This window comes from Gigantopelta aegis, chromosome 14 (assembly GCF_016097555.1).
Source record: "Gigantopelta aegis isolate Gae_Host chromosome 14, Gae_host_genome, whole genome shotgun sequence".
Classification (NCBI taxonomy): domain Eukaryota; kingdom Metazoa; phylum Mollusca; class Gastropoda; order Neomphalida; family Peltospiridae; genus Gigantopelta; species Gigantopelta aegis.
In genome coordinates, this window is record NC_054712.1 from 42,290,435 (window position 1) to 42,313,895 (window position 23,461).

General features: G+C 38.7%; 1 protein-coding gene across 7 annotated transcripts in view; it reads right to left on the minus strand.

Moving 5' to 3' along the window:
• The window catches only part of LOC121388619 (F-actin-uncapping protein LRRC16A-like), a 98,901-nt gene that overhangs the window by 64,281 nt on the left and 11,159 nt on the right, over positions 1 to 23,461 (minus strand). For all 7 annotated transcript variants that reach the window (XM_041520036.1, XM_041520034.1, XM_041520032.1 and 4 more), the window contains exons 7-16: positions 15,351 to 15,424; positions 14,419 to 14,494; positions 13,122 to 13,210; positions 11,066 to 11,160; positions 9,916 to 10,106; positions 8,601 to 8,678; positions 6,358 to 6,545; positions 5,484 to 5,635; positions 2,985 to 3,084; positions 657 to 711 (exon numbers count right to left, since the gene is read on the minus strand). In XM_041520036.1, coding sequence (XP_041375970.1) covers positions 657 to 711; positions 2,985 to 3,084; positions 5,484 to 5,635; positions 6,358 to 6,545; positions 8,601 to 8,678; positions 9,916 to 10,106; positions 11,066 to 11,160; positions 13,122 to 13,210; positions 14,419 to 14,494; positions 15,351 to 15,424 — 1,098 coding nt within the window. The remainder of the gene's footprint in view (positions 1 to 656; positions 712 to 2,984; positions 3,085 to 5,483; positions 5,636 to 6,357; positions 6,546 to 8,600; positions 8,679 to 9,915; positions 10,107 to 11,065; positions 11,161 to 13,121; positions 13,211 to 14,418; positions 14,495 to 15,350; positions 15,425 to 23,461) is intronic.

The window sequence follows — 23,461 nt, forward strand, 5'->3', positions numbered from 1 at the left end:
TACCAATAGCGATATAGAAACTGTTGTTGTTTAGTTACTATTACCAGAAATGCTAATATAACAGAGCCCGGAAGTGTATCCTAGGGATACGGCATGGCCAAGCAGACGACAAGTCTATGTTTTCAGTATGAATAAAAGCCATCATCATTTTTGAAATGAGTTTGTTGAGCCAGAACATTACACGCAGGTGTTTATACGTTGTAAATGCATGTAGTAATACAACGCAAGACATAAATAGGCTTTGTAAATTCGGCCCAAAATTAGCACACATATATCTTTAACAATCAGTCTGTAGCTGGAAATAGGCCTCATTACTGTATAAAATATGGTTGTAGATCAAAGATCATCTTAAAGTAAATGTGGATGCTGTACTGGTGATACGGATGGGGTGGGAAACAGATTGAGAGAGAGAGAGAGAGAGAGAGAGAGAGAGAGAGAGAGAGAGAGAGAGAGAGAGAGAGAGAGAGAGAGAGAGAGAGAGGGAGAGAGGGGAGGGGGAGGGGGAGGGGAAGGGGAGGGGATGGGAGGGGAGGGGAGAGGAGAGGAGAGGGAGAGAGAGAGACAAAGAGGAAACAAAAACAGACAAAGGGGTAGCAAAGACGTATGAACAATAAATGCCCAAAGAGACTGACATATGTGTTTTATAGTTGACTTACACAGTCTTCATCCTGTATCATTTGAATAACTGGATCCAGCACCACTGCTATGTATCTGAAAAACAACAAAAACTTATTGAATAAAATGGATAGTAAGTGATTTGTGACATATTTTGTACATCTTACAATTTGTGATCAATGTATGATTTAATGGCCATGTTAACTGAAAGATTATCGCCTAAATTTACTACTACACCAACTTCTCTCTCACAAACAACTAACAACAAACCAGACAGCCCAGATAGCTGAGATGTGTGCCTGGGACAGCATGCTTGAATGTTAACGAGTATAACCACAAATATAAACCAAAATGAATTAATGAATTTCTGCGTAAACACCCTCCTCACACCACCCCACCCATCTCCAGAAACTACTAATAATGATAAATTTAAAACATCTCCTTTGTTTTCCCCTCATACCAATCCAATCTGATTAAAATTAGCTCTACTGGTCTACCAGTAGATCTAACAGCATTGCGTGGACTCCCATGTCCAGGTGACATTTCATCTATAAATAACAATTTAAATATCGACCAATTACACTTCGCCTTTTATAGCGTTATTCGGGAGCATACAAATTCTAAAAATATCGGTCAAGACTATTTATGCAATAGGGAACTTGTTGGTCTCTTTCAACATTAAAAAGTGCAGTAATAAATTCTGGATTATGTACCAGTATAAACAGATTTTATGGCTATACCATAACAGGGTTTTTTCCATCTTGAAATAAATTTTATATAAAATTTTATATTGAAATTAGTGCTGGCATACTTCGTAATTCACCCGAATCATTTTGTATACCCTCGGCATAATACCGAATGTTTTCAAATTCTTTTCAAATCACTGGCATGATTTTGCAAGTAAGGTTTTGATTGGTCGAATGAAAGGTCAACTGGACATGAGCTCCCGCATGTAATAGTGGAGCTAATTTTAATTAGATTGATACCAATCAGACTTCCATGACTGATATATATGAAGGAAGGAAATGTTTTATTTAACAATGCACTCAACACCTTTTATTTACGGTTATATGGCGTCGGACATATGGTTACGGACTGCACAGATATTGAGAGTGGAAACCCGCTGTCGCCACTACATAGGCTACTCTTTTCGATTAGCAGCAAGGGACATACCACAGCCTTTATTACATCAGTTGTGGAGCACTGGCTGGAACGAGAAATAGCCTAATGGGTCCACCGACAGGAATCGATCCTATACCGACCACGCATCAAACAAACGCTTTACCACTGGGCTACATCCCTGAAGGCTGAGATTTACAAAACAAAAAGGCGATTAGCAGCATGGACCTTTTATATGCATCATCCCACAGACAGGATAACACATATCACAGCCTTTGATGTACCAGTCGTGGTGCACTGGCTGGAGCGAGAAATAGCCCAATGGGCCCACCGATGGGGATCAATCCCAGACCGAATGCACATCATGCGAACGCTTTACCACTGGGCCATGTCCTGTCCCCATATATAGGAAAGACTATGGAATGTAATAATGTGTGTGTTTGCTAACGATTCCTTATTGGCAAAGACAAGCCATTGCAACGGCAGTAGATTCCTTCTTTCATACTCTACATCTTGCTTGGTTTCACTATATTTGGCTACATCGGGCATGTTGTCAAGGCTACATGTAACTCTGACACTCACTCAATTCGGTTGGTCAATATTTTAAATTGGAAAAATATCTTCATGTAATGATTGAAATTTCTTTGAAAATAACTGTGTTTCTGCAATTTTTCAAATTCAATCAATGAAATGAAGACATTTTTTGCCATCTCATTGCAAGTCATGGGTCTTTTGCTAAATATGAATTAAAAGTGAATTTAACATTCTGAATACATTTTTAAACAAAATTTGCCAAACATTTTACTATGTTTTTGTCCAACCTAGACACTACACACCCTGCTGATATCGATCAGTAACCCATCCTACATCGCTTTACCACTTAACTGCATTGGGGGCGGGACGTAGCCTAGTCAGTGGGCCCATTAGGCTATTTCTCGTTCCAACCAGTGCATCACGACTAGTACATCAAAGGCAGTACTAACCTGTCTGTGGGATGGTGCATATAAAAAAAATCCCTTGCTGCTAATCGAAAAGAGTAGACCATGAAGTGGCGAAAGCGGGTTTCCTCTCTCAATATCTATGTGGTCCTTAACCATATGTCTGACGCCATATAACCATAAATAAAATGTGTTGAGTGTGTCGTTAAATAAAACATTTCCTTCCTTTACTTAACTGCATTCTGCTACAACTGGTAAGTTGACCAAAATAAAACATATACAGATGAAAGTTTGACATAATGTAACACTTACTTTGGTTTCACTCCTTGAAAGTTCTGCCCAATGGCAAGGTGTTTGAGGTGTGTGTTTGTCGGAATGTCTCGCAGTAAGTGCTTCAGATCCTGGTCGAAACCTTTACAAAACAAACAAAAACCAGTATTTGTAAATCACAGGTCTTGAAGAGAGTACAATACTGTCATACTAACTAGAGGTGTAACGAATACACAGGGTGGCGAATACGATACGTATCACGAATATAAGGTGACGAATACAACTATTTATTCATGAATACAATGCATATAGGCAAAAACGTGCTTATTCAGTTGCATGTACACAGTTTATCTTTTCAAAAAAAAATAAAAATATATATATATATATATATAAATGAGCAGTGAACAACCACAAATAATCTTGATAATGTCAAGCAAAAGGGTCTATTCTTTAATCAATTGCAATGTTTGTCTTCAAAAAGACTAGCATATCAACATGTTCGCCTGAAAGTGCAGCTCTTTGTGCAGTTACAACATCGCCAGCAGTGCTAAACACACTTGTTGCTGGGATGCACAGAAGATGTTTGGCAACATATCCGAAATATTTCCATACAATTGATTTAAATTTTGCAGGGGCATTAGCGATGCCCACTAGTTTGGACATTATTAAATGGGACGCCACAGAAAGTTCGAGAACGCTAACCTCATTTCCGTGGGAATGCAGCGGAAATAGCCGAAGTCTGAACTAGACTGTCACTAAACCCTCTACATATGTTCAATTTTAGACTTGCGAAACAGTGGTCCAGACTCCAGTCTAATAATTGTCATGATGGTCTTAATAGTATATATTGTAAGCCTACGTGTCTGCGTTTGATATGAAATAATTGCTGCTGAATTTCAATTTAAACAGCATCACTGGCGTATGCTTAAACATACGACATGCAGTTACATTATAATATTCGCGTGTATTTGGTTCAAGCAGCCACGAATACGAATACAACTATGATACAGGTCGCTGTTCGGTGCACCGAATATTCGAGTGTATCGTTACACCACTAATACTAACAAATAAGTCTTAGCCAACATCCTGGTCAAAACCTTAACAAAACAAAACAAACACAAGTCTGTAGATCATAGTTCTTAAGAGTATACAATACTGACACACTAACAAGCAGTCTTAGCTCAGAGATGAAAGTGGGTTATACAAAACAAAATCTGTACATTTTAATACTGGTGGTTGGGTGCTGAGATTGGCTTGTGAGGTAAAAGTTACACAGTGGTCTTAAATGGCGGTCCCCATTCAGAATGGAAGGAAGGAAATGTTTTATTTAACGACGCATTCAACACATTTTATTGACAGTTATATGGCGTCAGACATATGGTTAAGGATCACACAGATATTGAGAGTGAAAACCCGCTGTGGCCACTTCATAGGCTACTCTTTTCGATTAGCAGCAAGGGATTTGCAAAGCATCAGCCAAAATCATATCGTAAGTTTTTGTAATAAAATATGGAATGTTTTTTTTTATAAACAATGAAAAACCTTGAAACACCGTACAGTTTTTTTTGTTATCTAATATTTAGCCATTTAACAGCATTCCAGCACTTTGTGCAATCAGCTGCTGTTAAATATCTAATAAGAGTCAGAAAGAAACCTGCCACTGCCACATAGGCAAGTCTTATGAATGAGCAGCAAGGGATCTTTTTTCGGTTGAACATGAAGTTAACGTTATCGACAGTCAATTAACCTATGAATTGGTACAGTAGATTCAAATTCCGCTAAAATATACTTTGTATTTTTATTACAATGTATATATACACAGAGAAATTAATTAAGTTGGATAAAAAAAAATATTTTAGTTATCTCAAGAAATGCCTCTTTGGTAGTATTCCTTTCGGTACTTTAAACATGCCTCCCATCTGGAGAATATTTTGGCAGCTTTAGAGGCTGCAGTTCTCTCTTTCAAAATACTATGAGGCGACTGACTGGGGGAATGAGAAGGGTAGAGGCTGTCATCTGAACACATGGCAGTTTTATTCTCTACAGACATTGTCGACTGGGGTTGACTTTACGAGATTACGATAAACGTTTTCTGACTGAAATGGTCAATTCTACCTAATCGAAGAATTTCCCAGATTCAAATATATTGTGGCACCTATTTTGACTCAAACACAGTAGTCAAAATGCAATTAATATATCAAACACTGCTATTATCATTAATAGTGTTTTTGTCAATAGAACCACCTGTAAGAAAACATAATTTTTTTCGTTATATTTCAAACTGGACATCAGTAAGAATATTTTGTTAGACAGCCATGGTAGAAACTATGGGGGTGGGGAGGAAAGAGGGTGCTTAATTAACTTCTTTTTTCAAAATAATCACTACATACCACAGCCTTTGACATACCAGTATTTTCATTTTTGTTTTTATGCCCTAAAACAAGACCAGCCTGACAGATTTAGCAAACTGGTACTATTCCATTTCGGTACGTTAAACATTTCTGTAGTTTACACCGAGGACTTCGTAAACAAGTCACTTACCGTTGTTACTGACGTCAAGGCTGGAAATGTTGCGAATGTCTGGCAGACAGCCTCCAATGATGCTGGCACCTTGTGTCTGAAGGTCGTTGCTGCTAAGGTCAATTTCGATGGACTTCATGTGGTTATTACTGGCAATTCCCATCAGCAGTTCTCTGTGAAAGAAAGGAAAGAAGGAAATGGTTTATTTAATGACGCACACTCAACACATTTTATTTACGGTTATATGGCGTCGGACATATGGTTAAGAACCACACAGATATTGAGGGAGGAAACCCGATGTCGCCACTTCATGGGCTACTCTTTTCGATTAGCAGCAAGGGATCTTTTATATGCATCATTCCAGACAGGACAGAACATACACAGGCCTTTGGTGTAACAGTCGTGGTGCACTGACTGAGTGAGGAGTGAAAGAAAGGAGAAAAATTAAAACAGAATTAGACAGAAGTAATTTTACTTGAAACTTTATTCGATACACTCAGGTTGCCAGATGACAGCTAGCTTTGGCACTTGCTAAATTCACCAACTGCAAATTTTTAAAACAGCTGGCAAATTTTATTTTAATTTGGTGAAATGATTTCATGTAATGATGGATATTTCGTTGGAAAATAACTGTCGGTTTCTTAAATGTTTTAACAAAATGTTTTGCTCACCCAAAATGAGCCCTGATATATGAATTTTTGTACAATGAGTATTTACAATGACAGAGATACATTATAATACAAGTGTGTATGATTTTTTTTTTTTTTTTACTGTGTATGTTTTAGTAAAACTGTAGCTATCAAGAGTTTATTAAGACTGTTGTGTTTTGCATGAATGAGATAGCGTGAATGCAGTTTTAACAAAGCCGATTTTATTGAGATGTTCTATGACTTACTTCACAGCTTCTGGTGGAAGCCTGCACCAAGAAAGATCAATGTACTGTAGCGAGTATGTACTCGCAAAAAACTGTTTCCACGTGCGAGGGACCTGAACATCTTTGGTCTTCCTGTGAGTGAAGACAGTGTGGGACAACTTGAGATGTACCAGGTTACATGTACACCCTCGAACCAGGGCCGCACTCAGCTGTTAAAATAAAACATATCTGTGAGTGACATCACCCTCGAACCAGGGCCGCACACAGCTGTTAAAATAAAACATATCTGTGAGTGACATCACCCTCGAACCAGGGTCGCACTCAGCTGTTAAAATAACACATATCTGTGAGTGGCATCACCTTCGAACCAGGGCCGCACTCAGCTGTTAAAATAAAACATATCTGTGAGTGACATCACCCTCGAACCAGGGCCGCACACAGCTGTTAAAATAAAATATATCTGTGAGTGACATCACCCTCGAACCAGGGCCACACTCAGCTGTTAAAATAACACATATCTGTGAGTGGCATCACCTTCGAACCAGGGCCGCACTCAGCTGTTAAAATAAAACATATATGTGAGTGGCATCATCTTCGAACCAGGGCCGCACTCGGCTGTTAAATTAAAACATATCTGTGAGTGACATCACCCTCGAACCAGGGCCGCACACAGCTGTTAAAATAAAACATATCTGTGAGTGACATCACCCTCGAACCAGGGTCGCACTCAGCTGTTAAAATAACACATATCTGTGAGTGGCATCACCTTCGAACCAGGGCCGCACTCAGCTGTTAAAATAAAACATATCTGTGAGTGACATCACCCTCGAACCAGGGCCGCACACAGCTGTTAAAATAAAACATATCTGTGAGTGACATCACCCTCGAACCAGGGTCGCACTCAGCTGTTAAAATAACACATATCTGTGAGTGGCATCACCTTCGAACCAGGGCCGCACTCAGCTGTTAAAATAAAACATATATGTGAGTGGCATCATCTTCGAACCAGGGCCGCACTCAGCTGTTAAATTAAAACATATCTGTGAGTGGCATCATCTTCGAACCAGGGCCACACTCAGCTGTTAAAATAAAACATATCTGAGTGACATTATCTTCGAACCAGGGCCACACTCAAAATAAAACATATCTATGAGTGAAGACACTGCGGGATAACTTGAGATGTGCCAGGTTATACTTAGCTGATCAAAACGATATACAAATAATAAAAAATAAAACATACATAACAACAAAATAATACACAAAATTAAAAGATTATCACCAAATAAATAGTTTGTTGAAAATGAAAAAAAGAAGAATTCTCTGAAAATTCAATACCACATTAAAATAAAAGTAATATTGCAGCATGACAGATCAAATTCAATCTATTTTGTGAAAATAGGTCCATGCAAATCAAGCTGAAATGAAAAAAAACAAAAACATTGATCAAAATGGGACAAGTTACCATATCTAAGGCAAAATCTGTCTATGACAGATTCAAATGAGATAACTTACCATATCTAAGGCACTATCTGTTGATGACAGATTCAAATGAGATAACTTACCATATCTAAGGCACTATCTGTTGATGACAGATTTAAATGAGATAACTTACCATATCTAAGGCACTATCTGTTGATGACAGATTCAAACAGAACAACTTACCATATATCTAAGGCACTATCTGTTGATGACAGATTCAAAAGGGACAACTTACCATATCTAAGGCACTATATGTTAATGACAGATTCAAATGGGACAACTTACCATATCTAAGGCACTATCTCCTGATGACAGATTCAAATGAGATAACTTACCATATCTAAGGCACTATATGTTAATGACAGATTCAAATGGGACAACTTACCATATCTAAGGCACTATCTCCTGATGACAGATTCAAATGAGATAACTTACCATATCTAAGGCACTATTTGTTGATAACAGATTCAAATGGGACAACTTACCATATCTAAGGAACAATCTGTTGATAACAGATTCAAATGGGACAACTTACCATATCTAAGGCACTATCTCCTGATGACAGATTCAAATGAGATAACTTACCATATCTAAGGCACTATTTGTTGATAACAGATTCAAATGGGACAACTTACCATATCTAAGGCACTATCTCCTGATGACAGATTCAAATGAGATAACTTACCATATCTAAGGCACTATTTGTTGATAACAGATTCAAATGGGACAACTTACCATATCTAAGGAACAATCTGTTGATAACAGATTCAAATGGGACAACTTACCATATCTAAGGAACAATCTGTTGATGACAGATTCAAATGGGACACAACATTCGACTGGGCTAGGAAGTTGTAGATACTCTGAAAACAAGTGAGAAAGATTAGCTCGATAATATTTTGTAAAACGATATTTGCTTAAAACAGATATAATATTGAAGGGCATGGCATGTGCTATCCTGTCTACAAAAAAAATGGAGACAAATAATCTCTTACTGCCATTTGGAAGGCTTCATCTAGTTACAGCCATTTTATCATTCTTTTGACCAAGTGTTGCCTTCATACCTAACCCAAACTCTTTCTTTCTTTCTCTCCTCACTACAAATTTTCAAGATTTCATTTAAAGGGACATTCCTGAGTTTGCTGCATTGTAAGATGTTTCCGACTAATAAAATATTTCTACGACTTAACTTACATATTAAATATATTTTCTGGTTTAGAATATTAGTGTCTGTATATATATTCAATGTGTTTCTGGTCGTCTTAATATTTGTAAGAAGCCCAAACTGGATTTTGTCTTCAAATAATTTTGTATGTACGAAAAAATTAAATGTTAGGAAATAAAATGAAATTTAACTGAGTACAAATATTAGAATGATCAGAAACACGTCTAATATACAGCCACTAATATGTTATGCCGAAAAATACATTTCATATGTAATTACAATTGTTAAAAAGTCTTTGTTAGTCGACAACATGACAGGAATGTCCCTTTAACTTGTCCCACGACAGCATGCATGAACCTCATGTGGATAAAAACAAATGACTGACTGAATGAATGAAGGAAGGAAATGTTTTATTTAACGACACACTCAACACATTTTATTTACGGTTATATGGTTAAGGACCATACAGATATTGAGGGAGGAAACCTTCTGTTGCCACTTCATGGGCCACTCTTTTTAATTAGCAGCAAGGGATCTTGTATATGCACTATCCCATAGATGGGATAGCACATACCACGGCCTTTGATGTACTGGCTGGAGCGAGAAATAGACCAATGGGCCCACTGATGGCGTTCGATCCCAAACCGACCACGCATCGAGCGAACACTGTACCACGTCCCGCCCCGTGGATAAAGGAAAGAAGGAAATATCTTATTTCATGATGCACTCAACACATTTTATTTATGGTTATATGGCGTCAGACATATGGTTAAGGATCAGACAGATACTGAGAGGAAACCTGCTGTTGCCACTTCATGGGCTACTCTTTTTGATTAGCAGCAAGGGATCTTTTATATGCTTATGTGGATAAAAACATGAAAGTAAGTACAAATGACTGACTGAATGAAACCTGATAAAACCAACAAGAGACTTACGGTCAACTCTTCTCCTTTCTGTCCGTTATCGGCCAGTATCAGCGTGCTCAACGTCAACGGAATATTCTCACTACCCGCAATTGTCTCAGCTATCCTGTTCAACCCCTTAGATGTCAGTCCAGTCTTAGACAAATCCAGAGACACAAGGCCTTTCGATAGATTGCTTATTGATCCCATCATGTGAATGACGACTGTAACATAAAACATGTTTTTACATACACACACACACATAAACATTATATTCAAATAGCAGACTTTATTAAAAACAATTTTTAATAAAGTGGATAATACTTAAATTCGAGAGCAATCATCTGAGGTGTGATAAATATACAGAACTTCACATACCTTGTTTTCGCTTCCTATTTATTAAACAAGTTTACTTTGCACAAGAATATATACCACAAGGCTGCAGAGCATAGCAGTCTCGTGGTATGTTCTTGTGCAAAATAAACGAGTGCAATAAATAGGAAGTGAAAAAAATGTATGTAAAGTTCTGTATTTATTACATACCTTCTTTTATTTTTTCTCACAAAAACGGTTTTTAATTTAACGTCAAAATCAATCCTCCTTTCATGGATTTACTTAACATTAAGTAACCACTAGAGTACATTGATTCATTAATCATTGGCTATTGGATGTCAAACACATGGTAATTTTGACACAGTCATAGAGATGAAACCCGCCACATTTTTCCATTAGTAGCAAGGGATCTTTTATATGCAGACAGGATAACACATACCACAACCTTTGATATACCAGTTGTGGTGCACTGACTTGAGCGAGAAATAGACCAATAGGCCCACCGACAGGGATCGATCCTAGACTGACCGCACATCAAGGGAGCATTTTCCCACTGGGCTACATCCTGCCCTATAGTAAGATTGAATAGGGGTGTAATAAATCATAACACTCAACACCCTCTGTGGACACACATGTATGCCGGACGAGCTCCATCCACGTAGTGTTATGGACAAGCATGGTACATCTTCACACAACTTCCTTTCTTAGCAGAATAACTAACGTTAGTCCAGTTAATTACTTCCCTTTACTCTTTCTCTTTCTGAACCAATTCATGCTCTTTACTACAGTGAAGGGGTTAAACAACTGCTGGGGTGTCACTAAACATACAATTCCTTTCTCAGAAACTAACCTCTGTCTTCAAGCATGTTGTTCGACAGGTCGATGCTAGTCAGCTGTGTCCCGCTGTTCGACAGAAGGGCCGTGGACAGTTTCTGAATGAAGTCTCTGAAACACATCATAAAAGATATATATACATGTACCACGATGACAAAGAGAAAAACAAGTAAGCAAAAGCTCTCCACCTCTTTCAACTATTATAATGTACTAACTAAAGCTCTCTGCCTCTTTTGGCTACCATAATGAAACTAATTCTCTGCCTCTTTCGACTATCAAAACATAACTGAAATTATCTGCCTCTTTCGACTATCAAAACGTAATTAAAACTCTCTGCCTCTTCAATCTAATTAAAATTAGCTCCACTATTACATGTGGATCTAACACCAGCTAGTTGGAGCTCATGTCCACCAATCAAAACCTTACTTGCAGAATCCTGCCAGTGATTTAAAACTAACAACACTGCATAGTCCCCAATGTCCAGGTAACATTTTGTCTGTAAATAATAATTTAAATATTGACCAATCACACTTCGCCTTTTATAACGTTATTTGGGAGCATACAAATTCTAAAAATACCTGGCAAGTCTATTTTAGTGGCCGCAGGACAGCGAACCATACCAATACGTACGGGATGGGTTATCAGTCTTCAATTTTACATTAAAAATTATTTATTTATTTATATATATTAAAAAAAACTAAATCAGTCTTCAGTTTTACATTACAAATTATTTATTATATAAAATAAAACATGTTTTAAGGCATTCGTAATTCACACGAAACATGTCGTATACCCTCAGGATAATTCGGAATGTTTTCAAATTATTTTTAAATCACTGGCAGGATTCTGCAAGTAAGGTTTTGATTGGTGGACATGAGCTCCAACTGGCTGGTGTTAGATCCACATGTAATAGTGGTGCTAATTTTAATTAGATTGCTGCCTCTTTTGACTTATCATAATGTAATTAAGATCTCTGCCTCTTTCAACTATCAAGACGTAACTAAAGATCTCTGCCTCTTTCAATTATCAAAATGTAACTAAAGCTCTCTGCCTCTTTTGACTATCATAATGTAATAAGCACTCTGCATCTTTCAACTATCAAGACGTAACTAAACCTCTCTGCCTCGTTCGACTATCAAAATGTAACTAAAGCTCTCTGCATCTTTTGGCTATCAAATTGTAACTAAAGTTCTCTCCGGGTTCACAGCCTTAAAAATCAAACACTTTCAAAGACTTTTACACAGCAGTCAAAGACAACAGAATGCAATAAAAAATACCAAATCAGTTTCTTTACGTTGCTGTCCATGGGAAATAATTTTTTTAGGTTTCTTTACATGCATCATGACAGATTAAACCTTGTAACTGGAAAATATCAAGTGCATGCAGCTGTAAATGATATCATCATTGCTTTGCAAATCATGGCTATGATTTGAGAGAATTTAAAGACTTTTAAAGATTTTTATTACAATTCAAAGACTTTAAAAGACCTAAAATCATTTTTTTCAAATTGAAAGACTTTCAAGGAATTTAAAGACCGCTACAAACCCTGTCTCTTTTGACTATGATAATGTAACTGAAGTTCCCTGTCTCTTTTGACTATGATAATGTAACTGAGGTTCCCTGTCTCTTTTGACTATCATAATGTAACTGAGGTTCCCTGTCTCTTTTGACTATCATAATGTAACTGAGGTTCCCTGTCTCTTTTGACTATCATAATGTAACTGAGGTTCCCTGTCTCTCTTTTGACTATCATAATGTAACTGAGGTTCTCGGTCTCTTTTGACTATCATAATGTAACTGAGGTTCCCTGTCTCTTTTGACTATCATAATGTAACTGAGGTTCTCGGTCTCTTTTGACTATCATAATGTAACTGAGGTTCTCGGTCTCTTTTGACTATCATAATGTAACTTGGTCTCTTTTGACTATCATAATGTAACTGAGGTTCTCTGTCTCTTTTGACTGTGATAATGTAACTGAAGTTCTCTGTCTCTTTTGACTATAATAATGCAACTGAAGTTCTCTGTACATCTTTTGACTATGATAATGTAACTAAAGTTCAGCTTGAACTCACAGTTTGATGCCCGTGTTGCTCAGCAACAGTTCCTCTATCACAGCGTTTCGCTTCATCACCTTCAGAATTTCATTTGATGCTTCAGGAGTCTGTACACAGAAAAGGAGAAGTTTAATACTCATACTGCTAAAGATTCCTAATCAAAATTAAACAGATTTTATTGCTATGACAATGTCGGAAAGTTGAATCGATCAATTGACCATTCAGTCAATCACCTGGCATGTGGTAACATCCAATGAAGGTTAGTATGCCTGTCATGAACACACTCTTCACATTGCCCAGAAAGGTCTGATCAGGACAGATCAAGAATTCCTTGGAATTAAATATCTCATACATCATATGTCTTTTCAGTGAACTGTGATGCACATCCATAGGTTTAACCATAAACCACGTTTCATTGACCTAGCAAACGGATCTAAAAGGGAAACTTTAATGTTAAACTTAAACACACAAGTTAATGCCATTGTTGCCTCCATCACCATGCAGAGTCAGAAAAGTAATACCTATATCTCGCCTTTTTGTTTTGTAAATCTCCAAGTAAGTGCATAACTTCAGGGACGGGATGTAGCCCAGTGGTAAAGCGTTTGTTTGATGCGTGGTCGGTATAGGATCGATCCCTGTCGGTGGACCCATTAGGCTATTTCTCGTTCCAGCCAGTGCTCCACAACTGATGTAACAAAGGCCGTGGTATGTACTATTCTGTCTGTGGCATGTTGCATATAAAAGATCCCTTGCTGCTAATCGAAAAGAGTAGCCCATGAAGTGGCGACAACGAGTTTCCTCTTTCAATATCTGTGTGATCCTTAACCATATGTCCGACGCCACATAACCGTAAATAAAATGTGTTGAGTGCATTGTTAAATAAAACATTTCCTTCATTCTGCATAACTTCAATTAAGACGATTTTAGTGCTTGGATCATTTCATAAAATGGGGCCCTGGAACTGGTCTAGGAATACATTCATGACTGTGAGTTTCGTAAACAGCAATTATTGTGGTTCCTACCAGTACAAGTCTGTTGGATCTTTTTTGTCAACCAGGAATTACGTTTGGTTACTTACCAGTTTAACATTATTTGAAATGAGTTTTGTAAACCAGGAATTATGTTCATTAATTTACCAGTTAACATTGTTTGAATTGAATTTTGTAAACCAGGAATTATGTTCCGACTACTTACCAGTTTAAAACTGTTTGTACAGTTTTGTAAACCAGGAATTATGTTCGACTACCTACCAGTTTAACACTGCTTGCAGAGTTTTGTAAACCAGGAATTACATTCTAATGTTACAGGTACTTACCAGTTTAACATTGCTTGCATTGAGTTTTGTAAACCAGGAATTATGCTCCAATGCTGCAATGATAGGCACAAGGTCCCTGAGAAAAGAAGACATTAAAATATTAGAGAGAAAAACTATAAATTTGTTCATGATGCAGTTGGATAGAGACAGGCTTCAAACTGTTCAATCCTCACACGCTAACTAATGGAAATTACGGGACTAAAACTTTTGAAAAAACACAGTAACAACCAAAGGGAAACAACTATGGTCATGAGAAAGGAACTGGACAGCACAAACTTTAGGCAACAAGTTGTGTTGTAGCTGAATAAACATGCAGAACAAAATCTCCAATCAGACTGAACCCTGATGAATATATTATATTATTAACAGCGATGTGAGAGGGGCTGAAACAAAAATGCTTACTTTTTTCCCCAAGTCGAACAAAGGCTTTCGAATAGCATATCCTGGATTGGACAAAACTGGCCAATCGCAGCGAAGCTGATGAAATCCAGCCAAGGGAATGTACTACGTGCGAATACTACTTGTGATCTAACTCTTGTGCGCGGCGCGGCAGTCTCCGTCAGCCAAAAGGCACATTGTTTTTTTGTTTTTTGTTTTTTTAGACGAAATGAAAAAGTGCATTTATGCGTTTCCGCGTAGCTCTCACATCCCTGTATTCAGTATAATAATAAACTTTCTTTCAAACATGCAGGAAAAAATGTTGTGTTCAAAATCTCGATTAGTGATATTTCTAGTCAATTGAAAATTTATTAGCAACCGCTGTTTAATGTTTTAAAATTGTGCAGCGATCTCTGAAACTTGCGTGGTAAATCACACCGAGATACTGAACAAAATGTTCTCCGACAAGCAGAAAACTCCCAATCCAACCACCCTGAAACTTGATGTACATGTATATATGATACACATATTAATTATTATGGTACTATACTCACTTTCCACTGAGATGGTCAAAATCTCGTAAACACAGCTCCCTAGTATCCTGAGAGAGGTATATTGTATCTACATCCTGCAAAACATCAGTTAAACACTTTCAGGTTAAAACACTTTTGGAGAAACAGGGTATGACAATTGTTTTAAAAGTCACTAGCTACAGGGCTAGTGGGTTTGTAAATTCCACTAGCCCACCAAAATAAAGCACTAGTCCACCTTTCTGATTAATTACAGCACTTTATATAAGGCTGAAAAACCTGGAACCAAATCCCTATAGTACCTAAGAAAATGGCTACCTATTTCCTTCTCCTTTTTTTTTCTCGGAAAAAGCTATACCTGTAATTTCAGTAAATACAAGTACATGTGTATGTAACATTGACCAAATGAATATTTAAAACAAATCCAGTCTCCATTCCACCATAAAAACCTAATATCAAAGAGAATAAATTATATTTATCACCACCCCCATCAAACCCCACCATAAAAATAAAATATTTTATCCAAAAAGTGCCAAAGGTCACAAATGTTCCCGAAGGGATTCCTCAGATTCTTTAACGTAAAAAAAAAAAAAAAAAAAAAAAAAAAATTGAAATATTACTGGTCCAGGTCCCCACCCTTAGATTTTGTTTCTTTGTTTTATTTAACGACACCACTGGAGCACATTAATTAAGCATCGGCTACTGGATGTCAAACATGTGGTATTTCTGACTAGTAGTCATCAGAGGAAACCTGCTACATTTTTCTTAAAGCAGCAAGGGATCTTTTATATGCACTTTCCCACAGACAGGAAAGCACATACCACAACCTTTGACCAGTTGTGATGCACTGGTTGGAACAAGAAAAAAAATAATCAACTGAATGGATCCATCGAGGTGGTTCAATCCTGCGATGCAAGCACCTCAAGTAAGCACTCAACCGACTGAGCCACCCTTAGATCTGCCGCCAATGAGTGCCATTTCACCAGTGCAAGTAAGTCAAAATAGGAGAGGAGGGTGTAGTCCTGCACCCTCCTATCACTTATGGTCCACCCCTTCTTTTATAACTTCAGACATGAAAATAAACAAACAGTGTTTGGTAGCTCATGTACACTCTACCACAAAGGACCATAAGGGCCTAACAACTTATTTACTAAATTTACAATTTTCATTATTACTAACATGAAACCATTCAAAACCAGATCCTCTGAATTTTTCTAGAATTCCCTCACAACTGGACATTTTCACAGACCTTTTTAAACTTAAAACCCCTTAAAAACAGGACTTTTTATTTAGTCTCGTGGATGTCCAGTTTAGATGGGTTTCACTGTATTATAACATCCTTCCAGGGCTAGCTCTGGCACTCACCAAGTTCGCCAACTGCAAATTTTAAAAACAATTGGCGAAATTCGTTTTAATTTGGCAAATAAATTTCTTGTAGTAATTGTTATTTTATTAGAAAATACCTGTTTTTTTGCCATTTTTAAAGTTTAAATAGATGATTTGGCGAAATTTACGGTTAACCCAGAGCTAGCCCTGCCTTCACAGACACATGCATCAATACTTTAATATTCATTCACCTCACTGTTCTCATTGCATTGATACTTGTATGTTTATGTACATATTTAAATAACAAACAACTGGTGGTGGTATTTTTGTTTATAAATTTTTGTGGAGAACAAAGTTAGTTTTCTTTTGTTTAATGACACCACTAGAGCACATTTGATTCATTAATCATCAGCTATTGGATGTCAAACATTTGGTAATTCTGAGTTAATCTGACATATAGTCTTAAAGAAGAAACCTGCTACATTTTTCCATTAGCAATGTCTGCTACAGAATTGAAACATTAGCATGAGACCAGTAACACATTGGATATAAAGACACTGGTATTCTACACAAGAAAATGTATTTAATATATAATTTCTATTGACAAAAAGTCTCTGAATAGTCAGAACATCTTACGACTGCAAACTTTTATAAAAGTACAATTCACTGGCACACAAGGATCCTTTATTTGGACTGGCAATATAGTGTTTGTATGCTTGAAGCAAATAGTAATGAATACATAAAGAAAGTGCAAGCATACAACACGTCATTCATGTGACTCAAGTCTCCTACTGCTAACTGTCCCATATATACATGGTACATGTATACAAGTGGATACAATTACTAAGAAACAGGAAGTTTCTTTTCATACAAAAATAACATATACACACATACAACTGAAGTGTATTTGTAGAAAGCCTGTTACTTCAGCAAGAGGTCCATGGGTTTAAACAGTCACCTGAGTAAATTACTGACCCTACCCACCAACCAGGCTCATGGAGGGCCAGGGTTCGACAAAATCCACTCAGTCCTGGCTAGTGAATGTTTAGTCTGGCCTAGTGTAAATTATCAACTGTATATTACTATAATACATAGGGCACTAGCCAAAGCTTCTGTAAGGGTTAGTGAACTTCTCAAACAGTAGTCGAATCTGGGAATGCATGGTACACATTTCCCTATGGTCAGAATGTTGTAATTAGTTGTAAAGAACTTACAGTTTAGATTACATTTCTTTATTCAACTCTATGATACTTTCCCCACTCCGCAGGTAATAACAGGGCACACAACATTAATAAAAGTCAGAACTTTAATAAACCATTTAAAACCTTTAAATAAATGAAGATTATTCAGTTTAGTATAATTTCTAGCAGTAGAGAATATGTTTTAAGATTAGCTTCGAGTCAGGTGATCTAAAATGGAGATAACACCATAAACTGCTTCTTTGGTAATGGGGCGGGATGTAGCTCAGTGGTACAGTGCTCGCCTGATGCGCGATCGATCCAGGACCGATTCTCATCAGTGGGCCCGTTGGGCTATTTCTCGTTCTAGCCAATGATCCACAACTGGTGTAACAAAGGCCGTGGTATGCACTATCCTGTCTGTGGGATGGTGCATAAAAAAACAACCTTGCTGCTAATTGAAAAGAGTAACCCATGAAGTGGCTTCCTCCCTCAATATCCGTGTGATCCGTAACCATATTTCTGACGCCATATAACCGTAAATAAAATGTGCTGAGTGCATCGTTAAATAAAACATTCCTTTCTTTCTTTTTTTTCTTTCTTTGGTATACTATATAAGGTTACATGCACACTGGTTACCCTTAAACAGATCAAGTCTATGAAAGAAGTTAATATATATTATTACCCATATGATATTTTGTAACATATATTCCACTAGAATGCCAAGTGGGACATAACACGTCATCAATTGGCGTACTACAACTTTACAGGAACATCAACCAAATGAGTTGAGTAATATAAATTAAGATCGATTATAGGTAATAAATAGGATATTAAACTCGCTACTACTTCGTATCATGTTTATGTCCCTCATAGACTCAAGTTTTGTATATAAACACTCTTCAATTGTACAAAATGAGTAACCAAAGTCCCACTAAGAAAATCTGATCCAGTGACACCCTTGATCAAAGTACCACACTCTACCCAATGAGTTAATAGGGAAATTCCCACTAGCTACTGTCACTGTGTTAGTACCAGCACTTAAACACTACATGTACTACATGTACTATATTATATATATATATATGCAAACACCATGTGTACACATTATGTCAACAGGAAGTATGAAATACCTCACTTACGAAATATGTATGAATACCTCACTTTATTGATATTGGCTAATGGCTGTAACATATAACTTATGGATTATGTTTTTTCTAAAAGTACTGGTAACTTATTTCATGTTCTGTAATGTGTTCCATGTTTAATATACAAGAGAGAACAATCATTTTGTTTACAAATTGCTCACACATATCTAGTTTTGCATAGCCCATTTTTTTTTCATGAATTACATTTAGGATAAATTTTACACATGATGAACAGATACTAAGTATCTCACCCACGCGACTTCGTCCTTGAGCATCAGGCTGTACTAGTCACACATACAGGCATAAACACAGACAGACAGACATGGTGAAGAGATATAAAGTATCTCACCCACACGACTTTGTCCTTGAACGTCAGGCTGTACTAGTCACACATACAGGTGTACACACAGACAGACAGACAGACATAGTGAAGAGATATAAAGTATCTCACCCACACGACTTTGTCCTTGAACGTCAGGCTGTACTAGTCACACATACAGGTGTACACACAGACAGACAGACAGACATGGTGAACAGATATTAAGTATCTCACCCACACGACTTCGTCCTTGAACCTCAGGCTGTACTAGTCACACATACAGGCGTACACACAGACAGACAGACATGGTGAACAGATATTAAGTATCTCACCCACGCGACTTCGTCCCTGAACATCAGGCTGTACTAGTCACACATACAGGCGTACACACAGACAGACATGGTGAACAGATATAAAGTATCTCACCCACACGACTTCATCCTTGAGTGTCAGGCTGTACTAGTGACACATACAGACGTACACACAGACAGACAGACAGACATGGTGAACAGATATAAAGTATCTCACCCACGCGACTTCATCCCTGAACATCAGGCTGTACACAGTAGTCACACATACAGGCGTACACACAGACAGACAGACAGACAGACAAACAGACAGACAAGGTGAACAGATATAAAGTATCTCACCCATGCAACTTCATCCCTGAACATCAGGCTGTACTAGTCACACATACAGACAAGGTGAACAGATATTAAGTATCTCACCCACGCGACTTCGTCCCTGAACGTCAGGCTGTACTAGTCACACATACAGGCGTACACACAGACAGACAGACAGACATGGTGAACAGATATAAAGTGAACAGATATAAAGTATCTTACCCACGCGACTTCAGCCCTGAATGTCAGGCTGTACTAGTCACACATACGGGAGTACACACAGACAGACAGACATGGTGAACAGATATTAAGTATCTCACCCACGCGACTTCATCCCTAAACATCAGGCTGTACTAGTCACACATACAGGTGTACACACAGACAGACAGACATGGTGAACAGATATAAAGTGAACAGATATAAAGTATCTCACCCACGCGACTTCAGCCCTGAATGTCAGGCTGTACTAGTCACACATACGGGCGTACACACAGACAGACAGACAAGGTGAACAGATATCAAGTATCTCACCCACGCGACTTCATCCCTGAACATCAGGCTGTACTAGTCACACATACAGGTGTACACACAGACAGACAGACATCGTGAACAAATATAAAGTATCTCACCCACACAACTTCGTCCTTGAACACCAGGCTGTACTAGTCACACATACAGGTGTACACACAGATAGACAGATAGACATGGTGAACAGATATTAAGTATCTCACCCACGCGACTTCGTCCTTGAACGTCAGGCTGTACTAGTCACACATACAGGCGTACACACAGACAGACAGACATGGTGAACAGATATTAAGTATCTCACCCACGCGACTTCATCCTTAAACGTCAGGCTGTACCAGTCACACAAACAGGCGTACACACAGACAGACAGACAGACATGGTGAACAGATATTAAGTATCTCACCCACGCGACATCGTCCCTGAACATCAGGCTGTACTAGTCACACATACAGGCGTACACACAGACAGACATGGTGAACAGATATAAAGTATCTCACCCACACGACTTCATCCTTGAGTGTCAGGATGTACTAGTGACACATACAGACGTACACACAGACAGACAGACAGACATGGTGAACAGATATAAAATATCTCACCCACGCGACTTCGTCCCTGAACGTCAGGCTGTACTAGTCACACATACAGGCATACACACAGACAGACAGACAAGGTGAACAGATATTAAGTATCTCACCCACGCGACTTCGTCCTTGAACATCAGGCTGTACTAGTCACACATACAGGCGTACACACAGACAGACAGACAGACAAGGTGAACAAATATTAAGTATCTCACCCACGCGACTTCGTCCCTGAACATCAGGCTGTACTAGTCACACATACAGGCGTACACACAGACAGACAGACATGGTGAACAAATATAAAGTATCTCACCCACGCAACTTCAGCCCTGAACGTCAGGCTGTACTAGTCACACAGACAGACAAAGTGAACAGATATTAAGTATCTCACCCACGCGACTTCATCCCTGAACGTCAGGCTGTACTAGTCACACATACAGGCGTACACACAGACAGACAGACAGACAGACATGGAGAACAGATATAAAGTGAACAGATATAAAGTATCTCACCCACGCGACTTCAGCCCTGAATGTCAGGCTGTACTAGTCACACATACGGGCGTACACACAGACAGATAGACAAGGTGAACAGATATTAAGTATCTCACCCACGCGACTTCGTCCCTGAACATCAGGCTGTACTAGTCACACATACAGGCATACACACAGACAGATAGACAAGGTGAACAGATATTAAGTATCTCACCCACGCGACTTCGTCCCTGAACATCAGGCTGTACTAGTCACACATACAGGCATACACACAGACAGACAGACAAGGTGAACAGATATTAAGTATCTCACCAACGCAACTTCATCCCTAAACATCAGGCTGTACTAGTCACACATACAGGTGTACACACAGACAGACAGACATCGTGAACAAATATAAAGTATCTCACCCACACAACTTCGTCCTTGAACGTCAGGCTGTACTAGTCACACATACTGGTGTACACACAGACAGACAGACAGACAGACATGGTGAACAGATATTAAGTATCTCACCCACGCGACTTCGTCCTTGAACGTCAGGCTGTACTAGTCACACATACAGGCGTACACACAGACAGACAGACATGGTGAACAGATATTAAGTATCTCACCCACGCGACTTCGTCCTTAAACGTCAGGCTGTACTAGTCACACAAACAGGCGTACACACAGACAGACAGACAGACATGGTGAACAGATATTAAGTATCTCACCCACGCGACTTCGTCCCTGAACATCAGGCTGTACTAGTCACACATACAGGCGTACACACAGACAGACAGACAAGGTGAACAGATATAAAGTATCTCACCCATGCAACTTCATCCCTGAACATCAGGCTGTACTAGTCACACATACAGACAAGGTGAACAGATATTAAGTATCTCACCCACACGACTTCGTCCCTGAACGTCAGGCTGTACTAGTCACACATACAGGTGTACACACAGACAGACAGACATGGTGAACAGATATTAAGTATCTCACCCACGCGACTTCGTCCCTGAACGTCAGGCTGTACTAGTCACACATACAGGCGTACACACAGACAGACAGACAGACAAGGTGAACAGATATTAAGTATCTCACCCACGCGACTTCGTCCCTGAACGTCAGGCTGTACTAGTCACACATACAGGCATACACACAGACAGACAGACATGGTGAACAGATATAAAGTGAACAGATATAAAGTATCTCACCCACGCGACTTCAGCCCTGAATGTCAGGCTGTACTAGTCACACATACGGGCGTACACACAGACAGACAGACAAGGTGAACAGATATTAAGTATCTCACCAACGCAACTTCATCCCTAAACATCAGGCTGTACTAGTCACACATACAGGTGTACACACAGACAGACAGACATCGTGAACAAATATAAAGTATCTCACCCACACAACTTCGTCCTTGAACGTCAGGCTGTACTAGTCACACATACTGGTGTACACACAGACAGACAGACAGACAGACAGACAGACATGGTGAACAGATATTAAGTATCTCACCCACGCGACTTCGTCCTTGAACGTCAGGCTGTACTAGTGACACATACAGGCGTACACACAGACAGAAAGACATGGTGAACAGATATTAAGTATCTCACCCACGCAACTTCGTCCTTGAACGTCAGGCTGTACTAGTCACACAAACAGGCGTACACACAGACAGACAGACAGACATGGTGAACAGATATTAAGTATCTCACCCACGTGACTTCGTCCTTGAATGTCAGGCTGTACTGGTGACACATACAGGCATACACACAGACAGACAGACATGGTGAACAGATATTAAGTATCTCACCCACGCGACTTCGTCCCTGATCATCAGGCTGTACTAGACACACATACAGGCGTACAGACAGACAGACATGGTGAACAGATATAAAGTATCTCACCCACATGACTTCATCCTTGAGTGTCAGG